Source organism: Excalfactoria chinensis, chromosome 9, assembly GCF_039878825.1.
Source record: "Excalfactoria chinensis isolate bCotChi1 chromosome 9, bCotChi1.hap2, whole genome shotgun sequence".
Lineage (NCBI taxonomy): Eukaryota > Metazoa > Chordata > Aves > Galliformes > Phasianidae > Excalfactoria > Excalfactoria chinensis.
The window spans coordinates 11,397,306-11,425,194 of record NC_092833.1 but is presented as its reverse complement, the minus strand read 5'-3'; the positions used below and the strand labels follow the sequence as shown (position 1 = coordinate 11,425,194).

At 47.3% G+C, this 27,889-nt stretch overlaps 3 protein-coding genes and 1 long non-coding RNA gene across 23 annotated transcripts in view; 1 reads left to right on the top strand and 3 right to left on the bottom strand.

Moving 5' to 3' along the window:
- Positions 1–203: 203 nt before the first annotated feature.
- Positions 204–2,431, bottom strand: RPL35A (ribosomal protein L35a). Its single transcript, XM_072344943.1, has 5 exons — positions 2,333–2,431; positions 1,964–2,005; positions 1,290–1,442; positions 659–803; positions 204–262 (listed from the first exon to the last, which is right to left on the bottom strand). The coding sequence occupies exons 2-5, from the start codon at positions 1,972–1,974 to the stop codon at positions 239–241; spliced, it is 333 nt and encodes a 110-aa protein (XP_072201044.1). The 5' UTR covers positions 1,975–2,005; positions 2,333–2,431; the 3' UTR covers positions 204–238.
- A 109-nt stretch (positions 2,432–2,540) lies between these two features.
- Positions 2,541–21,023, top strand: IQCG (IQ motif containing G). Of its 9 annotated transcripts, XM_072344936.1 has the most exons (11): positions 2,612–2,662; positions 3,741–3,884; positions 6,621–6,865; positions 7,832–7,960; positions 9,403–9,484; positions 14,615–14,776; positions 15,715–15,789; positions 16,884–17,015; positions 17,750–17,851; positions 18,318–18,493; positions 20,625–21,023. In XM_072344936.1, the coding sequence occupies exons 2-10, from the start codon at positions 3,759–3,761 to the stop codon at positions 18,453–18,455; spliced, it is 1,191 nt and encodes a 396-aa protein (XP_072201037.1). In that variant the 5' UTR covers positions 2,612–2,662; positions 3,741–3,758; the 3' UTR covers positions 18,456–18,493; positions 20,625–21,023. The 9 variants fall into 9 exon arrangements, with proteins under 9 accessions (XP_072201038.1, XP_072201043.1, XP_072201037.1 ...); XM_072344937.1 differs by lacking the exon at positions 20,625–21,023 and having other exon boundaries at positions 2,541–2,642; positions 18,318–18,688; XM_072344940.1 differs by lacking the exon at positions 20,625–21,023 and having other exon boundaries at positions 2,613–2,642; positions 3,748–3,884; positions 18,318–18,688.
- On the bottom strand, positions 7,168–9,162 carry LOC140256410 (uncharacterized). The gene is made up of 3 exons (XR_011904703.1): positions 9,076–9,162; positions 8,274–8,481; positions 7,168–7,908 (listed from the first exon to the last, which is right to left on the bottom strand). It is a non-coding gene; the product is annotated as an uncharacterized lncRNA (long non-coding RNA).
- LRCH3 (leucine rich repeats and calponin homology domain containing 3) overlaps positions 20,174–27,889 on the bottom strand; it is a 47,974-nt gene continuing 40,258 nt past the window's right edge. For 10 of the 12 annotated variants that reach the window (XM_072344920.1, XM_072344925.1, XM_072344922.1 and 7 more), the window contains one exon: positions 23,605–26,995. In XM_072344920.1, coding sequence (XP_072201021.1) covers positions 26,795–26,995 — 201 coding nt within the window. In that variant the 3' untranslated portion in view covers positions 23,605–26,794. Of the gene's footprint in view, positions 26,996–27,889 lie in introns of all 12 variants that reach the window. The other 2 variants (XM_072344923.1, XM_072344932.1) reach the window with 1 other exon arrangement.

Here is a 27,889-nt window from a genome sequence, read left to right as displayed (position 1 = left end):
GTCATGATAAAGGCTGTCAGTTATTTGCCTTTCCAAAGGCAGCCTGCTCAACAGATGCCTTTAACAAGTACGGGTCCAACCTCTAGCTTAGGAGCTAGTTTAGAGTCACTGCTACATCGGTGTGCTGTGTACTGCGGTATGCCATGGGGGAATAAAAGCTCTCAATATAGGCGGAGGGGATTAAAAAGAGAAAAGTACAAAAATGGAACAGATTCTGTATTTTATTTCCAATAAAAATTTAGATCCTGGATGGATACAGCATCTGAAAAACACAACAACAGAACCACATTAGAATTCCTGTTATTGGACTGTACAAGTCAGCAAGTTTTATAGCTATAATCTGAATCACGGATCTCTTCAGCTCCTGTAAGTGACTCCCGTCTATGCAGAAGAGGGGCAAGATAACAAGCAGCTGAGTGACCTGAAGCAGCGTTCTGATGGTATAGAAGTTCCCACCCAGCAGTCAGCCCTCCTGCTCAGCCTTCCCATACCTACTTTCAGGGCTTTGCCATGCAGCTCATGCAGTCAGATGGGAAGTAAGAGAAATTGGTACCACAGCTCCCATGCCAGTAGGTAGGAAATGAGTATGAAAAGCATGATGAGATGATGAGGCACCCCAAAGGCTGACAAGGAACCCCTCAATCCTAAGGCTGCTCACCACTCGGATTCTGTGTCCAATGGCCTTGGCGGGGAGGTTGGAGCGGAACTTGGCACGAACCATGCCGCTGTTCCCATGGGCGCGAGTTACCTTCCCCCAGATCACCCGTGTCCTGTTGGGCTTCCCACCGGGGGTGACGGTGTTGCTGAGGGAACAAAAAACCACAGAACTTAGTGCATTTCCTTTGGAATGAAACTGGAGCATCTTACATGTAGGATTTCTCTAGTCACACCACAGGCACAAAGGGCCTAAGGCATCGAGACAGGCAGCAGCTACAAGAGGCCACATGGCACCCTTGAAATGACGGAGGTCATGCTAACAGCCTGACCAATTGTATTTCAGGGAATTCCACTTCCACATCTGACATCAGAACAACCACACTCAAAATTAAGTAGAAGAACCAACTATTCTTAAAGCCTCTACCACTGGTAGCACAGCAGAAGCAGCAGAGCTGTGACAAACACACAAGGGCTGCCATACGAACTCCTTTTTGCCTGACAAACTATCCTGCCACTAAGGATCTCAAAAACTCGGTGCTCACCACAAATTCATCTCACTTCAATTTGCTGCCAACCAATTGACTGCTCACATCCTGGCATTTGCAAAAGCGAATACAAGATGATCGACTTACTTTTTAGCTTTGTATACATAGGCACATCTCTTGCCTAAGTAGAACTCTGTCTCCTGGCGAGCGTAAACACCTTCAATTTTCAGCAGGGCAGTGTGCTCCCGCTGGTTTCGGAGGCCACGTTTGTAGCCAGCAAAAGTGGCCTTGCACCACAACCTAAAGACGTGGAGAACGTACAAATTAACTCGGTTCAGAACATTAAACTTTTGTTGGAAAGGACCTCAAAGCCCACCCAGCCCACCCCGTGCCATGGGCTGCCTGCCTCTACCAGCTCAAGCTGCCCAGGGCCCATCCAACTTGGCTTTGGGCACCTGCAGGGATGGGGCACCCACAGCTTTGGGTAGCACTGCCAGTGCCTCGCTGCTTTCTGAGTACAGAAAACATCTTAACATCTCACAGGAACCTCCCTTTTTTAGTTTAAAACTTACCCCCTCGTCCTATCAGCACTAGGCCATGTAAAAAGTTGGTCCCCCCCTCCTGCTGATGTGCTCCCTTCAGGGATGAACGACTACAGCCAACTGAAGGCAGGGATTTCAAAAGACGGCAACACAAACATGTAACACATAGAGTACCCTGTGCGTGCACTGGGCAGAGTCGTGCTAGGAATGGAGAGCAGCCACAGAAACCATATCGCTGCCCTCAGCATCAAGGCGTTAAGACCCACGGCAGGCACTCACCTCCCGGTCATGGCGTCTTCCTGCAGCCCAGTCCCGGCAGGCCTACAAACGACACACAGCACCGCTGAGCGCCCCCGGTCAGCAGCTCCGCCGCACCCGCGTTCACCCGCAGCCCGCCGACGAGGCCTCAGGGACCGCCGGCTCCAGCGGGCCGCCTCTGCCTCCTCACAGCGCAAGGCGCTGCCGGCATCTCTGCTTCCCTTCAGCTACAGAGCCGAGACCATCTGCCGTGTATCGGCGCCATCCCGCCCGCTCCCCAACCGGCACACCGCGAACCGCGACGCCCCGGTCGCCCCGCCGCCGCCGGGAGGCCTATTGCCGCCGCAACACCCCCACAAAGACACCCCGCGCCGCCCCAGCCCCGCTCACCAGCACGGCGCCCAGCCAAGATGGCGGCGAAAGGAGGAGGCGGCGCGCTGCCCGCCGGGATGTGCGCCTCCAAGGCCCCCGGCTGCGGGCTGCCCGCGGCAGAGCCTGAGCGAGCAAAGTACGAGCGAACCCAGCGGTGTGCGAGCCCCGACCGCGGTGCCCTTCGCCGCCCCTCGCTGTGTCCGTGAGTCCCCTTTTGCTCCGGGCGGCGATTCGGGGACAGGCCTCGGCACCCGCTCCGTGCAGGCACCCGCAGAGGCAGCCCCATGAGGCCCCCGGGCGCTGCGGTCGCCATGGAGACGGGGTCGCGGTGAGCGGGGCGCCGGAACGGTACTGCGGGGTGAGGGACGGGGGGAAAGGGGTCAGCAGTAAGACAGCTGGCTGTAACAGGAGATTAAATGGCTATAACAGTAGATACATGGCTATAACATGAGATTAAATGGCTATAACATGAGATTAAATGGCTATAACAGGAGGTACATGGCTGTAACATGAGATACACGGCTATAACAGGAGGTACACGGCTATAACAGGAGGTACACGGCTATAACATGAGGTACATGGCTATAACATGAGGTACATGGCTATATCAGGAGATACATGGCTATAACATGAGGTACACGGCTATAACATGAGGTACACGGCTATAACATGAGGTACATGGCTATATCATGATCTACATGGCTATAACATGAGGTACATGGCTATAACAGGAGGTACATGGCTATAACAGGAGGTACATGGCTATAACAGGAGGTACATGGCTATAACAGGAGGTACACGGCTATAACATGAGGTACACGGCTATAACATGAGGTACATGGCTATAACATGAGGTACATGGCTATAACATGAGGTACATGGCTATAACATGAGGTACATGGCTATAACATGAGGTACATGGGAGCTGCAAACCAGCTGGCTTTAGAGAAGCATTCCAGCTGCGAGTTGTCCTAGCAGACATTAATATACTGAGTTAATTCTCTCCTGGACAGAAGTTGTTTGTGAAAGAGAGGAGCAGCTATTGCATCCTCCTTTGTTTCCAAATAAGTCACTTCTTCCTATGAGAGCCGTGTTATTTTTTCTTTCAGGAATGCTGCCGTCATCATCTGTCAGAGCTCTCTCACAACAAACCTTTTTCTTTCCCATCATATATTTTTAGCACTCGGCCTCTGCATGTCTCAGATGATTCTCATGTTATTTAACATTCCCTCTGTCCCTGAACGCAGCCATTAGCAGAGCATGGCTCCTCTTATAAACAGTGTATGAAAAGCTCTAAACAAAGCTGGGAAGGACATAGAAGGCTGCAAACAGGGCTATTTCAGGTCTACCTTTGGTTTAGGCTACTGTTACTAACACCATGCCGTTTTTCTCATGGGCACCTCTTGTCTTTATTCCTCTTTGCAAGAGCACAGACACTAAAGAAATGGAGAAACTCACTCGGCTGGAAGCTCTGCTGCTTACTGCTGTGCTGGAGAATTGCGTTGATCAGCTCGCAATCCTTGGGTACATCATGCCAGTTTCCCAGGACAGCAAGACAGATGTCAGCTGTGTACGTGCCTCTGTCTTTGCTCTTTAAGAAAACACCTCTCATTTTTCTCCTTGCCTTTTATGTCTTCTATCAGCATTCTTTAAGTATCCACTTATTTTTCTCTGCAGAGAGATCCATGACCCTTCAGGGAAGAAGCAATAAAAGCTCACAGACGATCAGTTTTAATATCTGCACTGCAGCAGCACTGATTATTAATGTCTGTTATTAGTTAGTTGGTTTCTAATAGGCACCGTAACTAAGTGGTTTTGGGGAGAGGCATAAAGTACAGAGGAGGGCTATGCTATTGCTTTGGGTATGTATGGTAGCTGTTAAGGGTATGTGACGGACACAAGAAATAAGGTGGGATCACCCTGAGGGGTAAATTGCTTTAAGTTCTGTTCCCATATATTGAAGTGATCCAGCAGGCCGTTTTCAAGTTAAAACAAAAAAAAAATAGAGTTTGAAATGTGCTTAACTCAAAATGATGGAAAAAATAGAAGTGTGACCTGGCTGGAAATAAAACCCGGGCTCTAAGTTTTCAGACCTAATGCTATTCACTGCCTAATGTATCAATTAAGAATGCAAGAGGAAAGTAAATCAATAAGTCAGCAGCAGGAGCTGCTTGATAGTAAATGCAGTGCGCGAGCAATGCTTCGGCTGCGCTATAGAGGGCACTCCTCTCTTAGAAGAGCACACTGAGCCAGTCTCACCTGTTGGCCGAGGATGCTTCTCCCCCACAGATGGGGGCGTGAAAACTCTGCTGTGCCAGCAGCAACACACAGAAAGAGCAGATATGGAGACTGGTGGGCGCAGTTCTCCTTCACACGCACTGAGGCTGATAGACCCCCTAGAGGTACGCTTGGTTTTTCTCTTCAAACACAGAGGCTTGTTTTTACTAAGTAGTTTCTTAAGACACAGCTTTCCCATAGAGTACAATCCTCAGTAGTGTTCTTAAAGACGCAAATAAGAATCAAGGAGGAAGCAGTTTAAAACTGAAAATGGCTCTGGGGAAGCTACTTGCTAACTCTAGTGCTTCACTACTTGTCCCTGTTCTCAGTTTGCATTTATCTGTTGTCACTGTGTTTGTAGAAGACCTGTATTTGCAAAGCACCTTTTGTGCTACTCAAGCTCTGTCAGTCCAACAGATCTGCAGCATTTCACTGATTGGCATTTCATATATTGACGTTTCATATATTGACATATTCAAGTGCTGGCATTTTTTAGAGCCTCAGTCACTGCGTTGCTTGTTCCTAAATCAGGGACTCTTGCAGACTGCTTCATGCAGTGCATTCCCCAGAGAAGGCAGCATTTCTGTCTGCTAAACTTAGGGCAAAAGACCAGCAAAGATAAACAGCTAAGGACTGCACGGATGGCACCACATGCCATTTACAGTCTCCTTGCTCTCCTGTAGTTCTTTGGCAATTATTAGTGCTTAAATCTCTACTGTTTACAGATAATCCAGTTATAGCCTGTCTTCAGCCTTCCCAGACATTATAAACACCTACTACAGCACCCATAAAAGCTACATGATATTAAAACTATTTGTTTGCCTAGAATAGTTATTTCAGAAATACAGCCTTCACCATCAAACTACTCAAACCCCTTTTTCTTCCCCCTAATTAACCACGTAATTTTCATAGGTCTCAGTATACTTTGCATGAGATTCATTTCATGTAAATTTAACTGTCCAAAAATTAAGCATGGAGTCACTTAGTCTCCTTCTGTACTCGGTGGTGAGTCATGCAGTCCAGGGGCTACTTCCTCCCCTCCTGAGCTGCAGGCTGCATTCAGGAGCATCAGCCTTTTGCAGCACCCTGCACGCTGTCCCCATTGACCACAGCAGGACCTCCAACACAAACAGAGCCTTTCTCTATCAGGGCCCTCTTGGAATTATTACTAGCATATGCTGTTCCTGTCTGACCTGTTGCTTTCACTCTGCCCTTTGTGCTGCATTGGCACAAACATTTGTGTGGTTGTGCAGTGATCTGGACTGCTAAAAATATATTTTTTTCTTTTTTTTTGCTGGAAAATGTTTCAGTGAGTTCTTTTTTCCATTTCACAAGCAGCCAGGGTGGGCAGTAGGCAGCTACGGACTAGGATGAGGATGGAAGCCTCTGCATTACTTGGCTCTGGTGGTACTGCTGTGAAGTACGTAGTGACAGGCTAAGATCAGCTTCTGTTCTAATGACGACACTGTAAGCAAAGGCCTTGGTGACAGGCAGGGCTAAGACAAGCCGAGATAGGGAAAAGGCTGAGGAGAAACAGATTAACAAGCTTCCTGTATATAAAAGCTGCTGCAAAGGAAGGAAGGAAGGATTTTTTTTCTGTGCCTACAGAGGCTGGGATGAGAAGTCAGGGGCTCAGCTGCTGAAGTTTCAGAAGAAGCTTCCTTACAAGAATGGCACGCTGGTACTGACTGGAGGGCAATACAGTCTCCATGGCTGGGGGTCCTTAAGAACGTATCAGACAAACATCTGAATCATCACCTCTTGGGGCAGGTGAACCGACCATCTGAGGCCTTTTCTAGTCCTGTCACTTCTGGCCCTTTGATCCCATCAACTTCACTAAGTCTAAATTGTGTGCTCAGATCTAACACAGCTGAACATTTCTGGTATTTGGTTCTTTGTAGAATCACCAACTGGCCATAGTATAGGTGGATTCTTGTTTATTGTTAATTCTTCTTCCTCCCACATAAAGCTGCATAGGATCTATTCCTATAGCTCAACGTGCAAGCAGGTTTCTCTTACTCTCTTTTAGATCAACAGCCAGAAAATGGAAGAAATCACAGACACACAGAATGTGCAGGACATTAAGTATCAAGAGCTTACCTCTGCAAGGCAAGGGAGTGGAGAAACTGTTACCTCGAAGTCTCTGAAAAGCACTGAACATAAGCAGCAGCTGGGGAACTCTGTGGACCCAAAACGAGCCCATCATCCTTCCAAAAGGGCCACGAAACTCAGTGCTCCATCTGCAGATTATCTCCAAAAAATTCAGGCTGACAGGTGAGTGAAGCACAAACGTGGTACCTGTGCTCGTATTACCTCGTATGTGGCTGTGAAACATTACCCAGTTGATAATGGCTGCTTGAGTAGAATTCATCCCAGGATGCAGTCAGTGCTGAGGTAGTGGTGCAGGGAGCCAAGTTCCCTGGCAGATATGAACACACAAAGCTGGGTCTAAGAGCTGTCTCACGATCTCAGTTATTCTATAGGGTACACAGAAGCCCTATGGCAGCTAGAAGCATTCTCCTTTATAGAACAGTCAATGTATATAAAAAACAAAACCGGAGGAGGTTTTTCTTTTTCCTACAAATAAATTTCCTTTTCGCTCCAAACCAAGTGCCTCGATTTGCAGAAATACCAGCAGCCTTTGATATAAAAGACATTCTGTATGCATTTTTCTACAGCCTGGCTTCTGTCCACTAACATTGTTTTAACAAAGAGCTTCAGGAAAATCCTGACACAAATGAGGAAAATACAGCTAAAATATAAATACCATATGCACCATGAAATCCAACAACTTGGGCAGGCCCATGTCTTTGTTAGGATCATCTTAGGGCTGCACCAGGATGTTTTGGCACCCAGATATCCCTCTCTAGACACATCTGCGTCTCCAAATCTCATCTTCCAAGATCCACCCAGCTGCCATCACTGCTACAGCCTTCTTCCTGATGGCAGCACAAGCTGGCACGGCGTGGGTACATCTGCACCTCTTCACTGTTTCCTGGAGTAACATTTGGACCACGGTTTGAAGTTATAAACTTGGACCACCTTCCAGATACTGAGTTCTCTGGAGCTGGAAGCAGCAAGTGCTGTAGGAGAAGCACACTTGGCTTTGCTAAGCCATAAGAACAGAAATGGGATCTCGCATTTCTTTTCTTTTTAAGACAATAACTGATAAAGGTGCCAGACTCCGTGGTATCAGTGTACACCTATAAATTACTGTCGTGTTCCTTTTCTCCCTGGTAGGCAGTATGTGAGTGATGTAATTACAGCCACTATGAAGAAGATGGAGGAATCAGGAACATTTGATAGCCTAATAGAAGCTAATGGGAGAGAGAAAGCAAAGAAAAGCAACTTGAATGACATCCTCATCAGGTCAGAGTTGTGCTTTGTACTTTTCTGATTAGTGACTCAGAGCCAAAGCCCATTTTCCCTCATTATACGATGTAAAAGGAAAACAAAAACAAGCTCTAAATCAAGATATGGAAGGGATCCCTTTTCAGCTTGAATTATCCTGACTCCTTCACAAATTGCATTTGCCCTTGGAGAGGGAAATAACTGACTGTAATAATACTAATCTGACTTGGGAATTGCCTGAGCTTGGACCACAGCGGACACCAGTGTCTACATTGATGCAAACGCTGCTCCATAGCAATTAAAACCTAATGTGATGTAGGAGTTTTCTGACCTTCAACTCCTTGTCCCCAGAGGAAGCCAGAGTAGCAAATAATCTGTTCAAGTCAGGGTCAGCAACATACGGACTTGAGGTTATACGATGCCCAGGAGGATCTGCTTTGACCCAAATGCTAATGTGCTCCCTTTTTCCAATGCAGGGTTAGCACAGATGGTGGCAGAGGCAATTGTCTTTTGAATGTGAAGCCCAGCTCTTCCAGCATCTAAAATCAAGGAAGGGTCAGAAAGGAAAAAAATGAAAGCAGCTGTTGCTTGTGGAATCCCTATTCAACACTGCAGTTAGAAAGGGGGCATACAAATTTTAATCATTTTTTTATTCCATTGTATCAACCATATCTAAGCACTGTGTTACCTGTCCTACTATACATTCTTTTCATTGAATGAACTTGATCTGTATTTAAATATATCTTTGTCTGGTTTTGTGTCAATATACCAGTCTGAAAGCAGTGTGCAGTAAGGCTGAGACTCCTTATCAGGAGCTTCTGTAGTAGAGTTGCCCAGCTAAGTACTTAAAACATGAAATGCATGTTTGCCTGTAAAGTGGGGATAGGGTACGAAGCCTCAGGCAGCAATTCTTCTTACTGGCTTTAGATCAAACAATAAGCATAAAAGCTTGGAAAAGTCCTCAAAGTGAAGTAAAATAATGAGACCTACAACATTATCTCATCCTTTTTGCTTTAAACTGTCAAACTCCCCTGTAGGTTTTGGCCTGGTTCTCCCAGTTTTTGGTTCACTTTCCCTTTCATTCCCATCCTCTTTACTCAATCCATACACCTCTTCCTTCAGGATTTACTTACCAAGTCATTGGCTTTGGTGAGAGATCCCTCTGATCTGGAGATGTGCTGCTTTCAACACTGAACCTTAGAGTGAAAACACAAATACCTCTTCTGCTCTTCAGACACTGGAAGCAGCTGCAAGCTTTTATGCTGCACTGAAGCAGGGCGAGCTTTTCACTTCTTTTAGTTCAGCTGTAACAAACTTGCTGGATGAGCAGATTAATTGGGGCAGTGTTTGCTAGGTGCAGCAATGTATAAAGAGCCTGAAAATTCCCTATCTAGGTACACAGCTCATGGGTTGTTGTTTTTGGTGCATTCAAGTGACTGTATTCTCCCATTTTCCTTCAGGGAAGAGGAAGGAAAGAAGGAGATAAAGTCACTCCAGAAACAGCTGCAAGATGTCAAGAAAGAAACTGAAATAGAACTTCAGGTGAGATTACTTAACACCGGGCATCATGCCAGGGGGAAGTGTGTTAGCAAGCTTGCTCCTGCTGCCCAGGAACTAGCGCTCAGATGAGAGGACACAGCATATGTAGCAATCCATCATATAAGAACATAGAAGCAGAATAACTGCAGCACAGACTTACATTCTGAATATAGTTATTGATGAATTTAAGAATGCTGTTCAGTGGTATTCAAGCAGAAACTCAAAGTGCTTATCATTGTGAAAGGCTGTGAGGAAGTCGAAACACCTCAGCAAACACTGCAAAGCACGGACATGAGTGAGCGCTGCAGCCAGAAAGGAAGAGATCAGCTGCAGACAGCAGGATCTGAGGTTTGGTCATACTTCATGATGCAGACATGACACCTGGCACAGAAGAAAAACTGACAGTGAAGGATTAAGAAATAAAGTGTCAGAATTGACAGAAGGACATGGCATTTTTCTACCTGCAGTTTTGTCAGGGGAAAATATCATAATTCACATCTATTTCCTAGGCTTCCACATACAACAAAATCCCAAATACACAAGCCCTGTGCAAGGGCAGATCAGTGTTACTACACATACATTGAATTTATCTGTGTGGAAAGCTTCAGCCTTTCTGTCTGCAGCAAGTGAATTGTCTGTGCGTGCACAGTAAATCTGGGGCATTCTGGACACATCAGACTTGCTGCACAAGTGCAGATCAATTAAACGGCATATCCCTGGTCACCGTGATGCTTCCCAGACAGCTCAGACTCAGTGGTCATGCATGCTTAAGAGCAATAGCACACAGCTCGGTGCAGAAACATGCAAGCTTAACCTGTTTCTGCTGAGGTGAGGAAGAAGAGTGTGTGATGAGAAACAAGCAAAAGAAAGGCCAGGTCAGAGCTATATAAGGCTTGAAAGAAAGAAAAGAATCTGGCACTTGGTTCATTACAGAGGAAAGGAAGGGCATCTGAAGAAAGACATTGTATCACTAAGAATTTTGTCCTCGGACAAATGAGTGGCCAACAAGCCAATAAACTTTTGGCTGCACAGAGGAATTTCAAGTTGACAATGTGCTGCTGAAGTACAATGTATAGAAGATGAAGGTTTTATGTTGGCAGCCTGGATGCATATGTAGTGGAAGGGTTAATTGTAAATAACAGGATGGTTCTAAAAACAGGATGGATCTATTGACACTGGAAATATGAACAGCTATCATCTATGGGCACCAGAAGTCCAGAGGAGATATTAGAACAGCAGAGAAGAAAGCAGGAATGTACAAGATGGGAAAAGTAACTTCCATCAGTCCTCGTCTACTAGCACAGATCTTGGAAATGTGTAACATACCCTGGAAGTGTAGCAGGATGAAATAAACTGGGTGTAACAGAAAGGAGAAAGGACTCATTGAAGGACATGGAAAGATGACAAGTTAGGAGGAATACCGAGAAAGAACAGTTGTGGAAACTGAAAGAAGAATGAGGGATGAAGTGCTCTTTTTTTTTGGCGTGTGCTACTTTTCTCCCTATGGATTCAAACACGTCCTGGCACTGCACAGTCAGCCTTGGTGTTCGTCCTGCCTTGCACCTCTCCTAGCTCTAACAGTCATACAAACGTGCAGCTCCCACGCTGGGGACATGCTCCTCTCTGTGTGCTCCTAGTACCTTCTGCTAATTTGATTCTTGCTTTCTGCCTCATCAAGTGGGATCTGCACTCATCTGGGATTTTGGTTTTATGTTTCCAGCTTAAAAGTCTTTTTCCGGGCTTCCTTATAGCTTCAGCTTTGATAACAAATCAAAGACGAAACTACTTTCAAGTGCTGCTTTCCTCCTGTGCCAAAAATATTGGTGTCTCACTCAGTCTCCCAAGGGAGAATAATTTCTATTTGCTTCATATGGGATTTTCCCATAGGCAATTTTACAGACACACGATTTGTCACCTGGCCAACTAATTAGGAGCAGAAATACAGCTTGCTGATCTTGGAGTATTCTGAACAAGAATAACACACAGACCTGTAGACAAAAGCCTACATGGTTGTCTCCAGTCCAGTGGCTGGGAACACAAAACCAAGCAAATCTCATCACGGAACCAGAAAAACGTGGTCTTTGCTTCACGCGTGTTGCTTGTGTGTATTTTCAGCCTTGCTGTTTCTTAATGAGATGCTAATTAAGGCTGTATTAGCCAGCTCAGCTCATTTTTTTCCCCTTTCTAATAGAACACAAATCAACTGCTAAACGCTTCCACTTCTTTTGTTTCCTTTTGGAAAACACGGATGTCTTGAAAGCTGCTGAGATGAACAGTCTGGTTGTATACTTACCCTCCATACAAGAGGGTCTGTGATGGTCCTGAGGCCACGTCAGCCTCCAGAGCAGCTCAGCAGGACACACTGCTGCTGCAGTAGAGCCAAACCTGGAAGCATTCAATGCCATCTAGTCCAACTCTCCTGCAATGAAGATGGACGTCACAAATCATCACTCCGGGAGGCTGGGTGACCTGTCAGCCCAGTCGCCCTTTCAGCTAAAGCATCACTGGGGGGTGTGCAGCACAGGGGTGTTCTGGCAGCTGGGACAGACGTGTCTGTAGGGCTGCATGCTGTGCTTTCAGGGGCTGCAAGTCCCGGCTACAGAAGGTGTGTAGATCTAAGCATATCTTCAGGCTTTGCAGGCTGAGGTTTTGCAGCTGCCAGCGGAAAGCTTATCCACACTGGGCATGGAAGCAGGGAGGCAGACAGCAAGGCACAGTGCAGGCTTACCAGCTGCGTGCACATAACTCCTGTTTGTTAATTTTGTAGCCAGCTGCATTCTAAGTGGCTGCAAATACTGCTGAGGAAGAATGGAGAGATCTAGGGGGACACAATGCAGGAGGTAAACAAAAGTGAAAAGGCAAAACATGCACACCCTCTCCAGCAAAGTGCAGTTGCTTTTGCCACCAAACATTTTTTGGGGGGCAGAATGCTACGGTGCTGGATAAGAGCAGCAGTCAGGGCTTCGAGCTGGAGTTTGTGAGCTGAGAGATTTGAGAGAACAGCTTGTTTGCCTGCTAGCAGAGCAGACTGGCTCCTAACAACTATTTCCTGGGTTTTGATCTTGCTCTCTGCCAGTTTTGTGATAGTTCTGGACACGTGATTTATGATTTTGCATTGCTGGTTTGGCAGATTCACAGCTGAAGTCATCCCAAATAAGCAGCCTGGAGGTTTACTGCATTAGCTGTGGAAGCATGCTGTGTCCCGATAGGGCCCTTTGCAGTGATAAACCAGAAATGAATAGATGTTAACTCTTTTTCCCAGCCTGCCCCCGACGTTCAGGGCACAGCTTGGGGACAGCAGCTGCGTTTGCTACATGCAACCCAACACCCAACGCACCCCAGCCCTGCAGCTCCAGGCCCACCAGCTGGGCTGCAGTAGCTGCCCACATGCCTGCAGTCAACCTTCCCTCCAAGTGAAAGCATTCCTGTAAACCACCCGCAGGGTTTTGCATTTCGCTTCCCGTCTGCTTTGCGTTGTGTAATGAAGCCCCCAGACTCCCCACTTGTAATGAAGATGTTTTACAACACCAAATCCAAGCCACAAACACACTACGCAGCAAAAACAAACCCAAGCAGATGGGCCCCCTTCCTGGCTGAGGGTTCTGAAATCAAAAGCGGTTTTCCCTCTGCTTTATCAAAGTAAGACAGACCCTTCGCAGACAGCGGTGCAGCACTGACTTCAGCAGCTGGGCCTCAGGGCCACAAAACATTGGTGTTTTCCATTAACATCTCCCTGGTCTCTCTGCCAGCCCTGCAATTTGGACACGCTTCCACCACGATACAGCAAGGCAGCCTCAAGATGAAGTGATTTGGCCACCTCCCACATCTGCTGAGCAGGAACACAACTGATCCCAGCACCCACCGAATTTCACATCGAGGAAGATAAAAGCCATTACCAGAAACCTTAATGGGGCACGAACAGGTCACGTCCTCAGCTGTCTGCAGTCATATGATGATACGGCTGGAAAAAGAGATCTGACCTTGGAGATCTTCAAAATAGTTTGAACGCGTGACTTTGAAAACCACCAAACAGCATCAAGCAAGGCCTCTAATTGTCAGCAGCCTCATAAATACACTTCACTCTTCCTATGTCCAACAAGGGGTGCAAAGGGAAGGATTTTCCTTTAAGCCGTTCCAAACTGTTCTTATAAGGAAACCTTTCCAGATGAGTCATGCTGCAAAGGCTTTTAAACATAGCAGTACCGAGCTGGCTTCTTCCTGTGGCATTTCTCTATGTTTACACTGTTAAGGAACGTAGGGGTGCTTCAGAGACAAGATGTGTGGGCTTCAAACCACGTACGTGCCAGCACTTTGGTATTTCAACTTCAGCTGCAAGGTTTGGCTGCTGAACATCAAACGCATCACAGCATGGCAGGAAAGCAAAGAGAAAGGCTGCAATGGAGCAACTGGGAGCCAGAGCAGCAGCATTACGGTTGGCCTTGCATAATTGCACAGGAGACTTTGATGACCTTTTTAACTTGCAGTGCAGTTCTTCATTTTACAGGAGGTTCTTCCAAGTTGCAGGCCTAGATTGATGAACTTTTCTCTGTTATTCAAAGAAACGAATTAAAAAGGAGTAAACAAACTCACAGTCACGAATTGAGCAAGTGCACTTTGCTCCTGAAAGCAAAACTGACTGATGGGGTGCACTGACCCAGGTGTCTTGTCTGTGGGGTTGCTGCTAGAGGCAGAGCTGCTCCAGGAAAGCTCCGGTCCACTGCAAAACAAGGTGTGGGGAAAGGCTGGGAGCTCAGAGCCAGCCCTCCTTGGCAGTCCTTGCTCTGACTGTATGCTGTTATAACAAAATGGACTCCATCTACTTGGTAAGATTTCAGGAAAGAACCATGGAAACATATGAGCGAGTTGAGATTTACATTTTTATCTGCTCCTAATGCTGTGTTTATACAGTTGCTGCAGAACTAGGGGAAACAAAAGAAAACAACAAAGCCCAACAAATCCAAGGAACAGAATATACTTGAGGGAATAAAACCTGGGCATCCATGAGCTGAGATATTATCATCCTGTTACAGGTGCTCACTCAGACTAATCCAAAGGCTTAGCAAAGCCTAACGTCAGCGGCTCAAATTATTGGGCTGTTCTCACGCTTCTTTTGCTTATCGTCTCTTCCACTAGAACCGAAATAATGTGATCCTCTACCTCAAAAACGAGCTTCAAGAGCTGGAAGCCAAAGCGGCCATGGAGCATCGCTACATGAAGAAAAGCACAGACCTCCAGGTGCACCAAACCCAGAAGAAGTGCAGCAACGCAGAGAACAGACTGACCAAGGAAATTGAGGTAAGCCATTCCCCAGAGCCCTTACTGAACAGCATCTCCAGCTAGCAAGGAAAAAAGTCAGCTCAGCAGGTTGTGTGTAGGTGAGGACAGAAGGACTCAGCACTATGCTGGGAACAATCCTCGCTTAGCAAGATCTTCCTCTCCTCGGGCTCCAGCACTGCCTCTGCTTGTCTGCTGCCCCACTGTTACATCGCATCATCCTTCTCCTCTAAAACCACAAGCATCCCTGTCCCTTGGAATTACAGCTGAAGCACGGTGAGCTGCACAGGCAGCACTTCTGCAGATCTGTGGGAATGGGGTGGACAACAAAAGCCTTTTTATTGAAAAAAAGAACAACTAAAGAAATGGAAAACAAACTCACCGGAGCCACTGTCTGTCCTCAGCACAGAGAGGGGGCTGCCCTGCTGGCCTGGGTGCTGTTTTCCATGGAGGAATGCTTTACCAGAGGGTTTAGATGATGACAGGATGTTGTCTGCTCCTGGAACCATCATGTGGATGCAACACTTTCTGCATCAGGTCCCAAACAGGAAACAGAAGGCAAAGAATTTTATTTGGTTCCTTTAAAGGTGATTTCAAGCTGAACGGATTTGTTCTAAAATACATTTCTTTCCTATTCATTTTAATGCTAAAAGCCCATGCTCCTCTTGCATTTGAGAACTGCCCAGCAACAGGAGAACTGGCAAGTGCCACAGCAGGAAGTAGGATCGTGAGGCCATTCCTCTTCCCTTGCATTATGTAAACTGTGAACTGCAGTTATTTGCTGGCAGTGCTGTGAGATGCAGCCCAAGTCCTCCCTCCATCCCCTGATGCCCTGGCTGCTCTCCATCACCATCACAACGCAGATGTTTGAATGCATCAGGAAACCCAACCAGCACGTGTGTTATGCACACGTATTTGCACCAATGCTGTCTAACATTTTCTGTCTGCATTGATCATAGGATTTGAAGAGGAAAACTGACGAGGAGATCCGAGTGCACGTGGAGACTGAAAACTTCCTCAGGCATTACCACAAGGTCTGTGTGACTTTTCCTCTTAATGCTTCAACTGGCAACCAATAAACATCACACTGATTAGTTTCTAAAGAAAACCAATTATTGCTCCATCAACCCAACCGGGTTCCTGATTGTTGCTGGTTGAATTACTGCTTCCCCTCAAGCCCTTAATTAACCCAGCTGTCCCATATTTGTTATTTGCCACATTCGGATACACTGCCTTAAAATTACTGCTCGTACAATGACTGGCATTGCTTATGCCACAGCTACAGGTTTTCCTTCCCTCAAATAGCCACATTCAGCTCAATGGGGATCTTGTTTAAGCCATCTCTGGCGGTAACTGGGACTTCTCTATATCCCAGAACCATATTTGATTGGTGTCTCAAAGCGAGTGGATTACCTGAGTACCAGCCTCTCTGCACTCTGACAGCAGCTGGTGGCCTTGCAGTGGCTCACAGAGAGGATGACCTTGTCCCCCATCTCCCTTGTGTGTCCAGCTGTGATGTTGTCACAGGACTGATGCTTTTCCTCACATTATCCCTCCATTCAAGCAGTGATGGCTGTTGCTATGGTGAAATCAGTCATGAACAGGAGGAAGTCAGCAGTGTGGTGGTTTCAGAAACACCTGCCATCCTATTGATGGAGTGAAACAAAGCCAAGTTCACAACCTGAGAGAGCACAAACTGCTCTCCCTTGGGACCTTATTCCTGGTGCACTGAGTTTAACCCAGAAAGTGGCCAGAGTCGCGTGCAGAATAAAAGCTTTTTCACTGTGAAACTTCCATCTCCTAAACTCTTCTCCCTGTGCACACACCAAGAATGGCTCCTGGTTGTCATTTACTTCACCAGGATTGTGCACAAATGTAACCCCCCGTGCGCTGCCATTCTTGACGCACCTCTGAAAGCCCAATGCAGTCTGTCTTCATACCCAGACCAGTGCTGCTGCCCCCATGGTGGTCCCCAGCAAGTTATCGCTGCTCCTAGCATTGTGATCCTGCCAAGGCTTAGGTGAGAAGGAAACACACTGTGCACATTTGATGGCATTCTTACTGCCATCCTGAGAGCAGGCATGTTGCAGCAGCAAACCTTGCCCTTGCCACTCTTTGTACCCTGCAGAAGGTGGAAGAGAAGCTGGAATACTGGGTGGACAAGTATGAAAACGACACAGACGCTAAAGATAAAGAACTTGACGCCCTAAAAGAATCGAAAGCAAAGAACCTGGAAATGCTGCAGAGATTTGCCAGTGAGGTAAGACAGCAGCAGGTCAGTGCTCACCCATGCAGAGCTGTCTCCTGCCTTTTTCGTACCATCATTCCAATAAGGAATGAGAGCCATGGGGAAAAAACAGCAGTCTTGAGGTATTGGATGGGACTTTAAGTTCTGGGAAGGTGTGATATCACCTGTGACATCAGGGATGGATGATTTCAAAGACTAGCATGTAACCAGAAAACCATTAACTGCAGGACTCTGATTGCAGATGCACTGCCAGAGCAGGCAGCAAAGTGTGTAGAAAAAGGGGAGCTAGAAGAAATTCACTTATAGTCATTCCTTATTGTCACTGGTCTGAGAGGCTGAGATTCAGTTAGATGTTCCCCTGCCTGCGGGCTCCATTTTCACTCTGTATGCTGTCATCTCAGTGCCCCAAGTGTTTTCATTCATCATCTGCTACCTATCCTGGGGGAACGTGGATCTTTCCTACCAACATCTGTTGCTCGAGACCCCACCAGACAGCCATTTTACAGCACAGGATCAGAAGGTTAATTAGACACAGGCCACGAGCGGTTTCACTTTGGCAGCACCTCTCAGTGCCTTTAGGACTGGTGGTGGTAATGAGCAACATTTGCCATCTGGATTCAGGGAAGATCAAATAAAGGAGGTGGGGGAGGAAGGTCTGTGTTTACCCATTACCCGTGGGCTGCCACGGGGCTCCCAGTGCTCCCTGGATGTGTATTTCATGTGACTGCTGAACTGCCACTTTGCAGTGCTGGACATTTGAGGAAACCATCATCGCTGACCGGGCACAAAAAGAGGCTGAAAGACGAAAACGAGAGCAGGATGCCCTGGAACTGAAGAGCATCCTGAAGGTAAAAGGGGAGCAAAGCTGAGGCTGTGCTGCTCCACAAGCAGCTTGGAGTTATTTGCACCACAGGCTTTGTTCAAGCAGAAAACAGCTTGAGAAAGTTGGCTGGTATGAGGTGGCACAAGCAAGGGACAGATTTAACTTGTCCCTTTTTTGGGCAAAGACAAAGGCAGCAGTGAACTGCAGAAGGGTTATGAAGGGAACAAAGATGAAAAGCCAGTCTCCTAGTCTCTGGGGCTGTGCTCATCACAGCAGCTTCTATGCATGGGTGACACAGGAATGGAGTTACTGAGCTGCTCCCTTCCTCTTGCCACCAGCAACAGATGCCCTTGACTTACACATGGACACGTAGGCCCAGCTGCTGCTGCATGGGCAAGAGGTTCTGTCCTGCAGCTGAGTGCAGGAGGAATGCTCAAGGCCATTCTGCTGTCCAGGGTTCCCTCTGACACCTCTCTCCCTCCTGCTTCCAGCTGCAGGCCTGGTGGAAAGGTACAATGGTCCGCAGAAACCTCGGCCCCTATCAGAACCTCCGGAAGGCTCAAGAGAAGAAGCTGTTAGATCAGAAAGGCAAAAACGAAAAGCCTGGAGCAAAGAAAAAGACACGCTAAGAAACCTGGACCCAGATGTACTCCGGGGCTGCTGCTGGGTAAGGCACTGCTGTGTGTGTCCAGCAGCACAAAATAAAGCATGGAGCAGAACTCGAGCTATTCTGGAGAACAGAGTTCATAAGGCACAGTTAAGGTGAAGCTCCTGTAACTTCAGACCCTGAGCAGTCTTTGTACAGCAAGAACACTGTTTCCTCAGTAGAAACGGAAACTGCATTAAAACAGTGAGAAACACGATATCCTCTGAAGTATTTTATGCAGCTAATGAGTAATTCTGCTAACGGCCCAGTAACTCACCAGCATGAGATGCTCTGCCCTGAGAACCTCCTCTGCAGTCCCACACAGCACTGTGCTGCCTGAAGCAACGGGGTTTGCTGTGGCTCCGGCAGCTCCGAGTGGGGCAGGAAGCCAGGTTACCCACATCTGGGCTCAGGCAGTGCTCGCCCCAGTGTCGGTGGCAGCGTTAGGTCGAGCCAGGGGAAAACTGCTGATGGTTTGCAGTGTAAACATGAGGGCAGTCAAAGCACGCGGGTTTCCATTCCCACAGTACTGCAGAGTGTCAGCACATAGACAGAATAGCTCTAAACGCCCTCCTACAGCCATGGAAAAAGACAGCTGACGTGCCATAGCCGTACACACCACCCTGTCTGCAACACCCGTGTGGGGAGACCAGGCAGCAGGCAGCGTGTAACGTCCTGCTCCACTTAGCTGAGAGGGCAGCCCTTCCTCTGACACTACTGTCAGCCACATAAAGCGTGCAAAGCAAAATCAGCCCTGGGGCTGAGCTGGTTGGATTCTAACACTCATACAGGGAGGAAAGCTCAAACCATACAAAGCCAGCCCTGCTTTTTGTGACCATTCTCTGCTGGCCCTATCCAAACATCCTCATGTCCAGGCTAACCTGCTCCAAAAGCTCTGAAGTTTAAGCAGGATGACTGAGATCACAAGCAAAGGGCCTTTGGCTCAAGACTCCATCTGAAGGGAAGGGGCTGGTGCCTGGCTGCTGGGCTGAGCTGACTGTCAACAGAGAGCTGACATTTCAGACGCTTTAGACAAACCCAAAGGATGGATGTTACTGCTGCAGCACTGCTGGGTAAACCAGAACACACTCCTGCTCCTGGTACTTTCAGCTAAAGAAAAGGTACAGAATGGAATGCCGGTTTGTGGTTTATGCTAAATTCTAGGCATGCTTCAGTAATGCAATCAAACAACTGAAATCTGAAGCGTGACATTGGTTTGCGTCTTCACCTGCTTTTCAGCAAAGAACAAAACATAATGGAATTCATAAAAATCAACCTCAGCCTCTGCTGGGCTCCCCTGCAGCCCAGTTCCCAATGGCGGAACCTCTTGGGGTCTATTGAGGGCACAGTTTTTCAACATGCCCCAGCCCACACAGACTCATTATTCCCTCCAGGCAGGAACAACACGCTCACTCTTACCTGTGCTCTGCTCATGCCGCCGTCCATTTGGCTCCTCTGGGCTTCTCTGCTGCAGGTGCTGCCTCGGTCACTGCTCTCCTTGTGAGTCTCAGTCAGGAACTGGAGCTGCCTGCAGTTCTGTGGCCTTACAGCTGCTGAGTGCACACAGGCTGCGTGCAGCACGGGTACGAATTGCACAGAGTGAACACAGCACAGAATGAGGTGAGGGGGTGAAAGGTGAACACACAGCTGGCACAGGGAATGGGACGTCCATTCACACAACAAGAACGGCAGGCTACGCAGTTTAAGTCTTACAGCTTTATTTCAAATTACCCCTGGTTTCCTCTTCTATTATGAACGTGCTGGAAGTTCCCACTACTGGCAGAATACAGGCAATTGAAAATAAAGCCTACAACATCCAAACATCTTTAACAGACACAATGGAACGTATTTACAGACATACAGCATGGGGTGAAGCCTTAAAGTCCTTTATTAATTACACGTTTACACTGCTTTCAGAAATAACAATATTAGATTGCTTTGTAAAACATCACGATATCTATACAAGAGCATTTCCCACGTCTAAATTCACTTCAGAAGCCCCCTGTTCCTAAAACACTTTATTTTGTTTAGCTTTTCAAAGGAACATTTATGGTCATAAAAAGGGTAAGAAGAACCATTTGCCACTGGGTCGCAACTGAGAACAGCAGAGGAGATCTCGGTGATGTCAAAAGTTCTCTGTGGTTTCTTTCAGCCAGGCCACCAAAGTCCCCTCCTTCACAGGGGGAAGAATCAAACCCCAGCTGTGCTGACCTGATCACATCAATGCTATGAGGGTCCCCTCCATGCCCAGCGCCACTCGATTTGGGGTGGGTAACGTTGTGCAGCCCCAAACTCAGCGCTCACCATCGTCTGAGGAAGGACGGTGACACAGCAGAGCACCCCGATGGATCCCTCCCACATCCTCCAACACAAGCGCCCCATAAAGGAAAGGTAATTGCCTCAGAACACAGAGTAGAACTTTATACGCTGCTTCTTTAAAGCACCGGATACAACAAAAATTGCACATAAACACACTAAAAAAAAATCTCAGTCTGCAAAACAGAACTGTTTTTTGGTACAGTATGTTAAATAAACCACACCATGAAACTTCAGGCTTGGATTTTTGTCCTAAACATCTGGTCCTTAATTAGTTCCTGCCAGCATGAACACACGAGGCTATGCAGGTTAATCTAATGTGGCCACAAACACGTGAGAGCCGGAGCGAGCTGCTGCTTGTGACAACAGGGGGATGCTCAGATGTGCACCTGCCCAGCCACACTAACACTGCTTCTCGTGTGCACTCAGCTGCCATCTGCGTGCGCTGCCTGCAGCCAAGGGCGGCTGTCCTAACCAGACAACAAGCACGGCCATTTCTACTCCCAACCCATTAATTCCTATGACCTCGTGTTAATGAAATGTCAAGCTTCCACTAACCTGAATACTGTTAAGTTTCATTTTCTGTAAGTGCTGGAAGCTGGGCTAAAGCAAACAACACCCTCACAACTCCACAGCCTATGAGTGCTAGTAAGAAGTGACGTGCTCCCGTACGATCCAAATGACCTAATGTTGAAAACTAACATGAATTCAGCGTCCTCCCCTTTCAAACTGCATGAGACACAAACACACAAGAAACAGCTGCGCTCTGCTGCGCTGTTTGCACTGAGAGGCAGAACCTTCCACCCAGCAAACTGCAGCAGGGACTCCTGACACTTACGTAACCCTTCAAGAATTCCCAGCAAGCCCTGCAAGTGGAACGATGTGAAACATAAAACCTACCTGGGAGGAAAGCAGGCCTGCACGGAGCTGCTCTCTTCCCCTGCACACTGCAAGTTGTTGGCATTTTCATTTCTTGCACAGCTCAGGGCAACACACCAGTTGGACTGAAAAGGTTTCTCCTTTCAGCTGCGCAGTTTTAAATCCCCTTCACGTGTCCTTTGTGACCTGCAACGCCATCAGCCAGTGCCAATAAGGAGCAACTTGGAATCGGTGTGTCAAGCAGCACGGCGAGCCCTCACACTCATACATGGAGCAAACAGGGTGGAAACAAACTGAAATCAAAAGGGGAAAATCCCAGCTAAGAGCAGCCTTTGCCAGTGTCCCTGTGGCAGGTTCACTGTAGTGAGAATGGCTTCTAGCTCACCATTCCCCCCTCCTTCTCCTTCCTTCCTAACTACAAAATCCCCTTGATGTATTCTGCTTCCAATACGCCTCCAAGGCACGATGCTGGTCTCTGACCCCATGCAACCCATGTTAGCGGCACGCTGTTCTGGGATGCCTGAACTGGATCAGAACTAGCAAAAGAACTGCATGGGTGGAGAACTGCATCTTCCAAGGTCTTTCATAGGGGAAAAACAGATGTTGTAATTGAGCTGGTAGTGAGCTTGGCCTTGTTGCTGGGACAAGAGCACAGAGTTACCCATCCATGCTTTGCAGACTAACTGTCAAGTGTAATTCAGAACATGCCTGCTGCCCCTCCTGCTCCTGTATACTGAATTTCTGTTTTTATATTAAAGAAAGAGGAAGAAAGGAATGGTATCTGTGTAAAACCAGTGCATCCCTCTATACCAACACCCACAATGAAAGGCTTAAAACCCTGTCAAGCCCACAAATAGAAGCCACCTTCTGTAATACTTGTGTTTTGACAACACGTGGCCCACCTGTGGAAATCCAGGCTTTATGTTCCTAAAACGATCCACTTCAGCAGCGGTGATGCTCAGCATGTCAGCAATGGGAGCTCCAGCCCCAACCAAAGGTACGACCTGGGCACGGCTTCCTAATGCCTTGCACTGCAGGCTGTACCTCCTTGCACTGCAGCGAAATGCAGACGTGATTCTTGGCAGCCATGTGACAAAACCACTCGGTAACCCAAAGCATCACACAGGGCTCAAAGGGGAGGTGAGAGGAGGTGGGAGACCGCCCCGATCTTGCACAAGTCTTCACAGATAGATGTGTTGAAGCTCAAACAGAACACAAACCCAGCGAGAATGCTACCGTTACTCACTAAATGCAAACAGTTCCGCCTTAGCATCTTCCACCAAGATGTTTCTTGTGGAGAAAACATGCAGTATTTTTTCCTCAGAGGGGGAGGGAACCCCACTTTTTTTTTCCTACACATCTTCAGTAACGAGGATACACCAACACATAAGGACTGACCCTGATATGGAACACTGTACTGGTTAAGATTGTGCTGCAATTCTTTTAAAATACATATATATATATATATGTATATATTTATACAATGGAAAGAGCTGCTGTTCTCAGGAGGCCAAGAAAGTCCCTCTGGGTCCCGTGGGGAACAAATGCCATCTCATCCCCCTCGTGCCCACTGCAGCGACCACCTTATTGTTTGTTAATGAAAGAAATGAATTCCTATAGGAACGGCTTTCCAAACTGCACACCAGCATCCTCCCCCTACAAGGTCAGTTTCTACAGCCGGCTCCAGCAGCCCCTGGAACTCCCTGCCCTCCTCGCCACCCATTTATCAGTAAGGGGCCAAATTATCGCTAATCAAAGTGTTATTGGAAAACCGTGGTGACCTCCAAAAAAAATGGAGAAACGAAGCAAAAACATTCCTGTCAGGAATCACGGAAACTCGTGTCCTTAGAACAGAGCTCTGTGTGTTTGGATGCACTGCACGGGCAGTCAAGTCTTGACGTCCTTCTGTTTAGCCAAGGTAACCCAAAAGTCCCGGAGGTCTTTACACAGCAGACAAGTGGTGAAGCTGCTGCTGCTTTGGGGGTGCCAGCTCCAGCAGCGCCTGCACAGTCACAGCTACCTGTGTCAAACCCTTCTCTTCTAAAATATGGAGAGGCAAACATAATTGCTCCTGAATGGGGAACAAAAACACAAAGACAAAAAACAAAATGGATGAAAAACACTCAACCGAAAAGGAAACTGAAAAATGAAATGTTACGGACAGCACACACGGCTATGAAATGAAAATGCTCGTCAGTCAGAACGGTGCACACGTCTGCTCTTGGGACTGATGGTCGCGTTTGCTCAGCAGCCACTACACAGAAGAAGGAAGGAGAATTTGAAGGACTGCGGGAGAAATGAGAAACAGCAAAATCCCGTATTTCTGCCTGCGCAGAAATGGCAGGATTTTATGCCATCAAAATTGGGCTGTGTTAAGGAGGGGACAAGCTCTGCTTCAGCGTGATGAACTGCTGTCACAGCACGGCTTCCTTTCCAAAACACAGCTGGCTTTTGGAGGGAGCCCTCCCGCAGCAAGCTCTGCTTTGGTACCAAATGCAAGCAAATCCCAACTGGAAAGCAGAAACAAAACAGCACTGCACACCATGGCTACGAGTCTGAGCGGAAGTGCCATGCTTGAAAGCAGTTCTCCTAACGACACATTGCCCATCTGAAGTCCTTCCATCCATAAGGATGATGTGATCCTTATCATCACGTAAACTCCTTGAGAGGGGCACAAAAGCAGAAAGCGCCATTTGTTTTATGAGAAGGAGAAAAGCCAACTTGCTTCTAATTGAAATAGCTTTGATCATCAGCGTAGAAAGGGGCATTTCTCCTGTTGAAGGCAATGTTAACAGCATGTTTGAGGACAAATATCCCTCCTGCACTGTGTCTGAGTCACTGCTGCCAGGAGGCCCACCGAGCAGCTCCCAAAACCACTCTGAAGAAGAAGAGGAATACACAAAGTGCAAAAAGGTTTCAAAGCGTTTATTAACAACTGTGCTATTCTCAGCCTCAGATGGATTTAAAGCCTCGTCCTACACAAGTCCTTGGCACAGGGGGGCCATCCTCAGCGCACAGCAGTCATTCAGGGACACGCACGCCCAGCAGTGCTCTGCACCTCTAGATATATAACCCAGCTGTGTTCTCTTCCTACAAAGCTACAGAGATTCTTTCCCCACGAGCAAGTTCCGCAGCGCCCTGCATCCCTCCACTCTTTGCAGCTTTACTGACCCTCCATATTAACAAAATCCTTCAGCAGAAATAACAGCAGCCAACACTCCTCCCACAAAGCTCCGAGCGGGCAGAACCAACCCAGGCTGAAAGCGCTGCGGGAAGGCAGCTGATGCAGCTGAAATGCATTTCTCCTCCAGCAGAACAGTCCGTTTGAAGCAATGTGCTTCTTGAGGAAATACTTGTAAACTGGAACCAGCGTTTATTATCTTTGTCCTTATTTTTTTTTTTCCCCCTTCTCTTAGGTATGCAAATAGATAAGGAGAAAAGCTTTGGAAAGTATCCATACCACAGAGATAGCCGCAGCAAACAGGACTTAAGAACGGGAAGGCACGGTTAGTGTAAGAGCCCTGGAAGCTTTTATCACAGTGTTCATTAGAAGAAGAAGATAAGAAACACAGAACAGAGTTCATTTTAGTTCACACCAGTAAACAGTGCAAAAATAGCTTATTTAGAAACAGACCCCCCTCTCTCCCCCACCAAAGGTCCCCTCTTTCCTCGATAATGTTTTGCTTGGGCAGAACGTTTTGTGCCAGTCACAGTGCGGTCTGGGAAGAGGGCATCAGCTCCTCCACTCGCTCCTTTGCTAAATACTCACTTTATGTTACAAGAGCTTGTGAGCTCCACGTACACGTAACACGTTTTTACTGGCAGTGACCATATTTGCAACTAAACTCCCGTGTATCTTAAATTGTGCTTCAGAGTTGCTGTCAGGTTAATGCAGGAATGCCATCACCGTTAACCGGGGCTTACAAACCACCGACTGCACTTCCAGGTGTAACAAACAGGTACTGAAGTCCCATTCAGAACAGGCCTGGTACTCAGCACTTACCTGCGTCTGACCACCGACCAGAGCTCCCTGAACCAACCTACACTGTGAGGAGACGTGGCGTGGGCAGTGCCCTCAAATCCTGAGCTGTCCCTGAGAAACACATTAAAGCACCAGGATGCTTTTCCAGAGGAGGGAAAAGCTTTAAAGCTGTGCAGAAGACTACCTGAGATTTGTGTAACAGTAAAGAGGGAGCCCAACACACAGCCAGGTCCTGTATTTCTGCAACTGTGTGATACCAAATAACCAGATAGGAAGGGGAAGAAGCATGGTTTGAGGCTTCCAAAATCGAGTGGCAACACAGGAAATCTTTGTTAAGTTTTATCTGCGGCACAGCAAAATGCTGCGGCAATCCTGTGGCATCTGACAGAACCCAAAGGATTTTTCCTTCTGTGCCAGAAATGTTTTCTTTCAGCTGTTCAGGGAGTTCGGTTTCTCTGCAGATCTCCTCTTTGATCTGTTACGAAGCTCAAGAAGCTCAGGATTCATGGACAGCTACTTTAAAACCCTTGACTCACACATAAAACACGGGACTCTACCAACAGGAAGGTCAGATCCTCTCAGCAGCAGGGATAAGGGGCTGGGATCCAAGAAAAACAATCCCAAGATCTTGTGGCCAAAGCTGATCAGACCACGTCTCCTAAGACTGTGAGATCTAATCAAGGCCACTGATGTTCCAAATACTTTGTGTTGTTTAATGCTTCTTTCATCAGATAAATATGGAAGCAATTTACCAACCTGGGTGCAGTTCTTATTATACAGACAGGGAAACTGAGGCATAAACTGACAGTGCAGTTTTCCCAGCGCTAGATCCCTCGCCAGCAGTCAGCCCACAGCACACACCTACGTGTCCCTAAAGCTCAGCCCCTGATCCAGCCCACTGACAGCACCTCCTCCCCCAGCATTACATCCGCTCAACAGCACACAGTAAACACAAACGTGAGTTACATCACAGATGGTTGGTTGTGTGGATGCACCAATGTGTTTACACATTGCCTTCGTCACCTCTGTTGCTCCTTTCCCATCAGTGAGAAAGAGCACTTTGTACACGCGGTCTTGACAAAACCCAAAATCCTTTACAGAGAACTGGAGTGATGGAGGGAGGAAACAGCAGCACTGTCCCTCAGCTAGAGGAAAAAGACCCAGCGATAGACCATACAGAGCGTTAGCATCAGAGTACAGTAAAACACCACAAAGCCCCAGAGCTGAACAGAAAGGGAGACAAGACTGGATTCTTCTGAATCTGTCCCCAGGGAAAGAAGAGTCTCAACTGTTCTTTTAACGCTGAGGTTTAGCTGAAGAATGTCAGAAGGGGAACAAAGATTGTCCTGTCCAGAGTGTGTAAGCAGGAAGGGAAAACAGACAGAAAAAAAGGTCAGTCAGTCAGCCATAGCAACACCCACTAAGCAGTGTCAGACATTTCAGATATGGCTACACGTTCGAGAAGCGTAACACGGTTATTTCTCACAAAGCAATCAGTGCAACTCCCATTGCAAAGAACGCCCAATGCAGATACACAGCGCTCGGCGAGGAGCCTGGAACCTACACAGCTTACACACAGAACCATCTCGGCAGCTCTGAACAGTCTGATACTGGAATGCAGCATCCTGCAGAAATATCTAGGACTAATTAGAGTTTAATCTATTGCTAATTAGAGTCTCGGTGCTCTGTATCCATTCCCGCAGTGTCTCACTTGCCTGCTGTACACCAGTGCAATCGAGATGCACGCACCAACCTGCTCAGCTCCGGGTTTCTTTTCATGCCACAGCACTTCATTATGCTGCCTGGAATTATATTTTCTCAAAGGAACCTCTTAGGAGGTATTTCTACATAGATCCACACTTCCAGAAAGCCCTTCGTTTTTGGAATTGGAATTTAAACGAACAGAAATAGCTGCAGGCATCTTTTCAGCAGAAATACATTATAGGCTGCCACGCTGCTCTTTCTTACTGATATCTGACCTTCTCATCTCAGCAGACATGTAATGGAGACATGTGAGAGCAGCTTTAGAATCCAGCTGGGGGTATTTCAGTGAGTTTCCCCAGAGACATTCTCCTTGAACTCCTTCACATTAAAGCAGGAGAACTGAGAAAAACAGGAGGATCCTAAACAGAAGGTGCAGTAGATGGAGCAGACTGGGTCTATAAGAGACTCCTTGCCTGAGTGCTCTTTTTTTTGTTTCTAAACGTGTGTCATTTCAGAGATCAGCTCTGCACTCAAAC

Excerpts from the sequence above, each read along its gene's own strand:
- RPL35A (XM_072344943.1), bottom strand. Across the intron at positions 804-1,289 it reads TATGTATACAAAGCTAAAAA|CAACACCGTCACCCCCGGTG; the intron begins GTAAGTCGATCA and ends TTGTTCCCTCAG. Across the intron at positions 263-658 it reads TTGGACACAGAATCCGAGTG|ATGCTGTATCCATCCAGGAT; the intron begins GTGAGCAGCCTT and ends TGTGTTTTTCAG.
- IQCG (XM_072344934.1), top strand. The coding sequence starts at position 3,693 with ATGCCGTTTTTCTCATGGGCACCTCTTGTCTTTATTCCTCTTTGCAAG. Across the intron at positions 7,961-9,402 it reads TTGAATGACATCCTCATCAG|GGAAGAGGAAGGAAAGAAGG; the intron begins GTCAGAGTTGTG and ends ATTTTCCTTCAG. Across the intron at positions 17,852-18,317 it reads AACTGAAGAGCATCCTGAAG|CTGCAGGCCTGGTGGAAAGG; the intron begins GTAAAAGGGGAG and ends TCCTGCTTCCAG.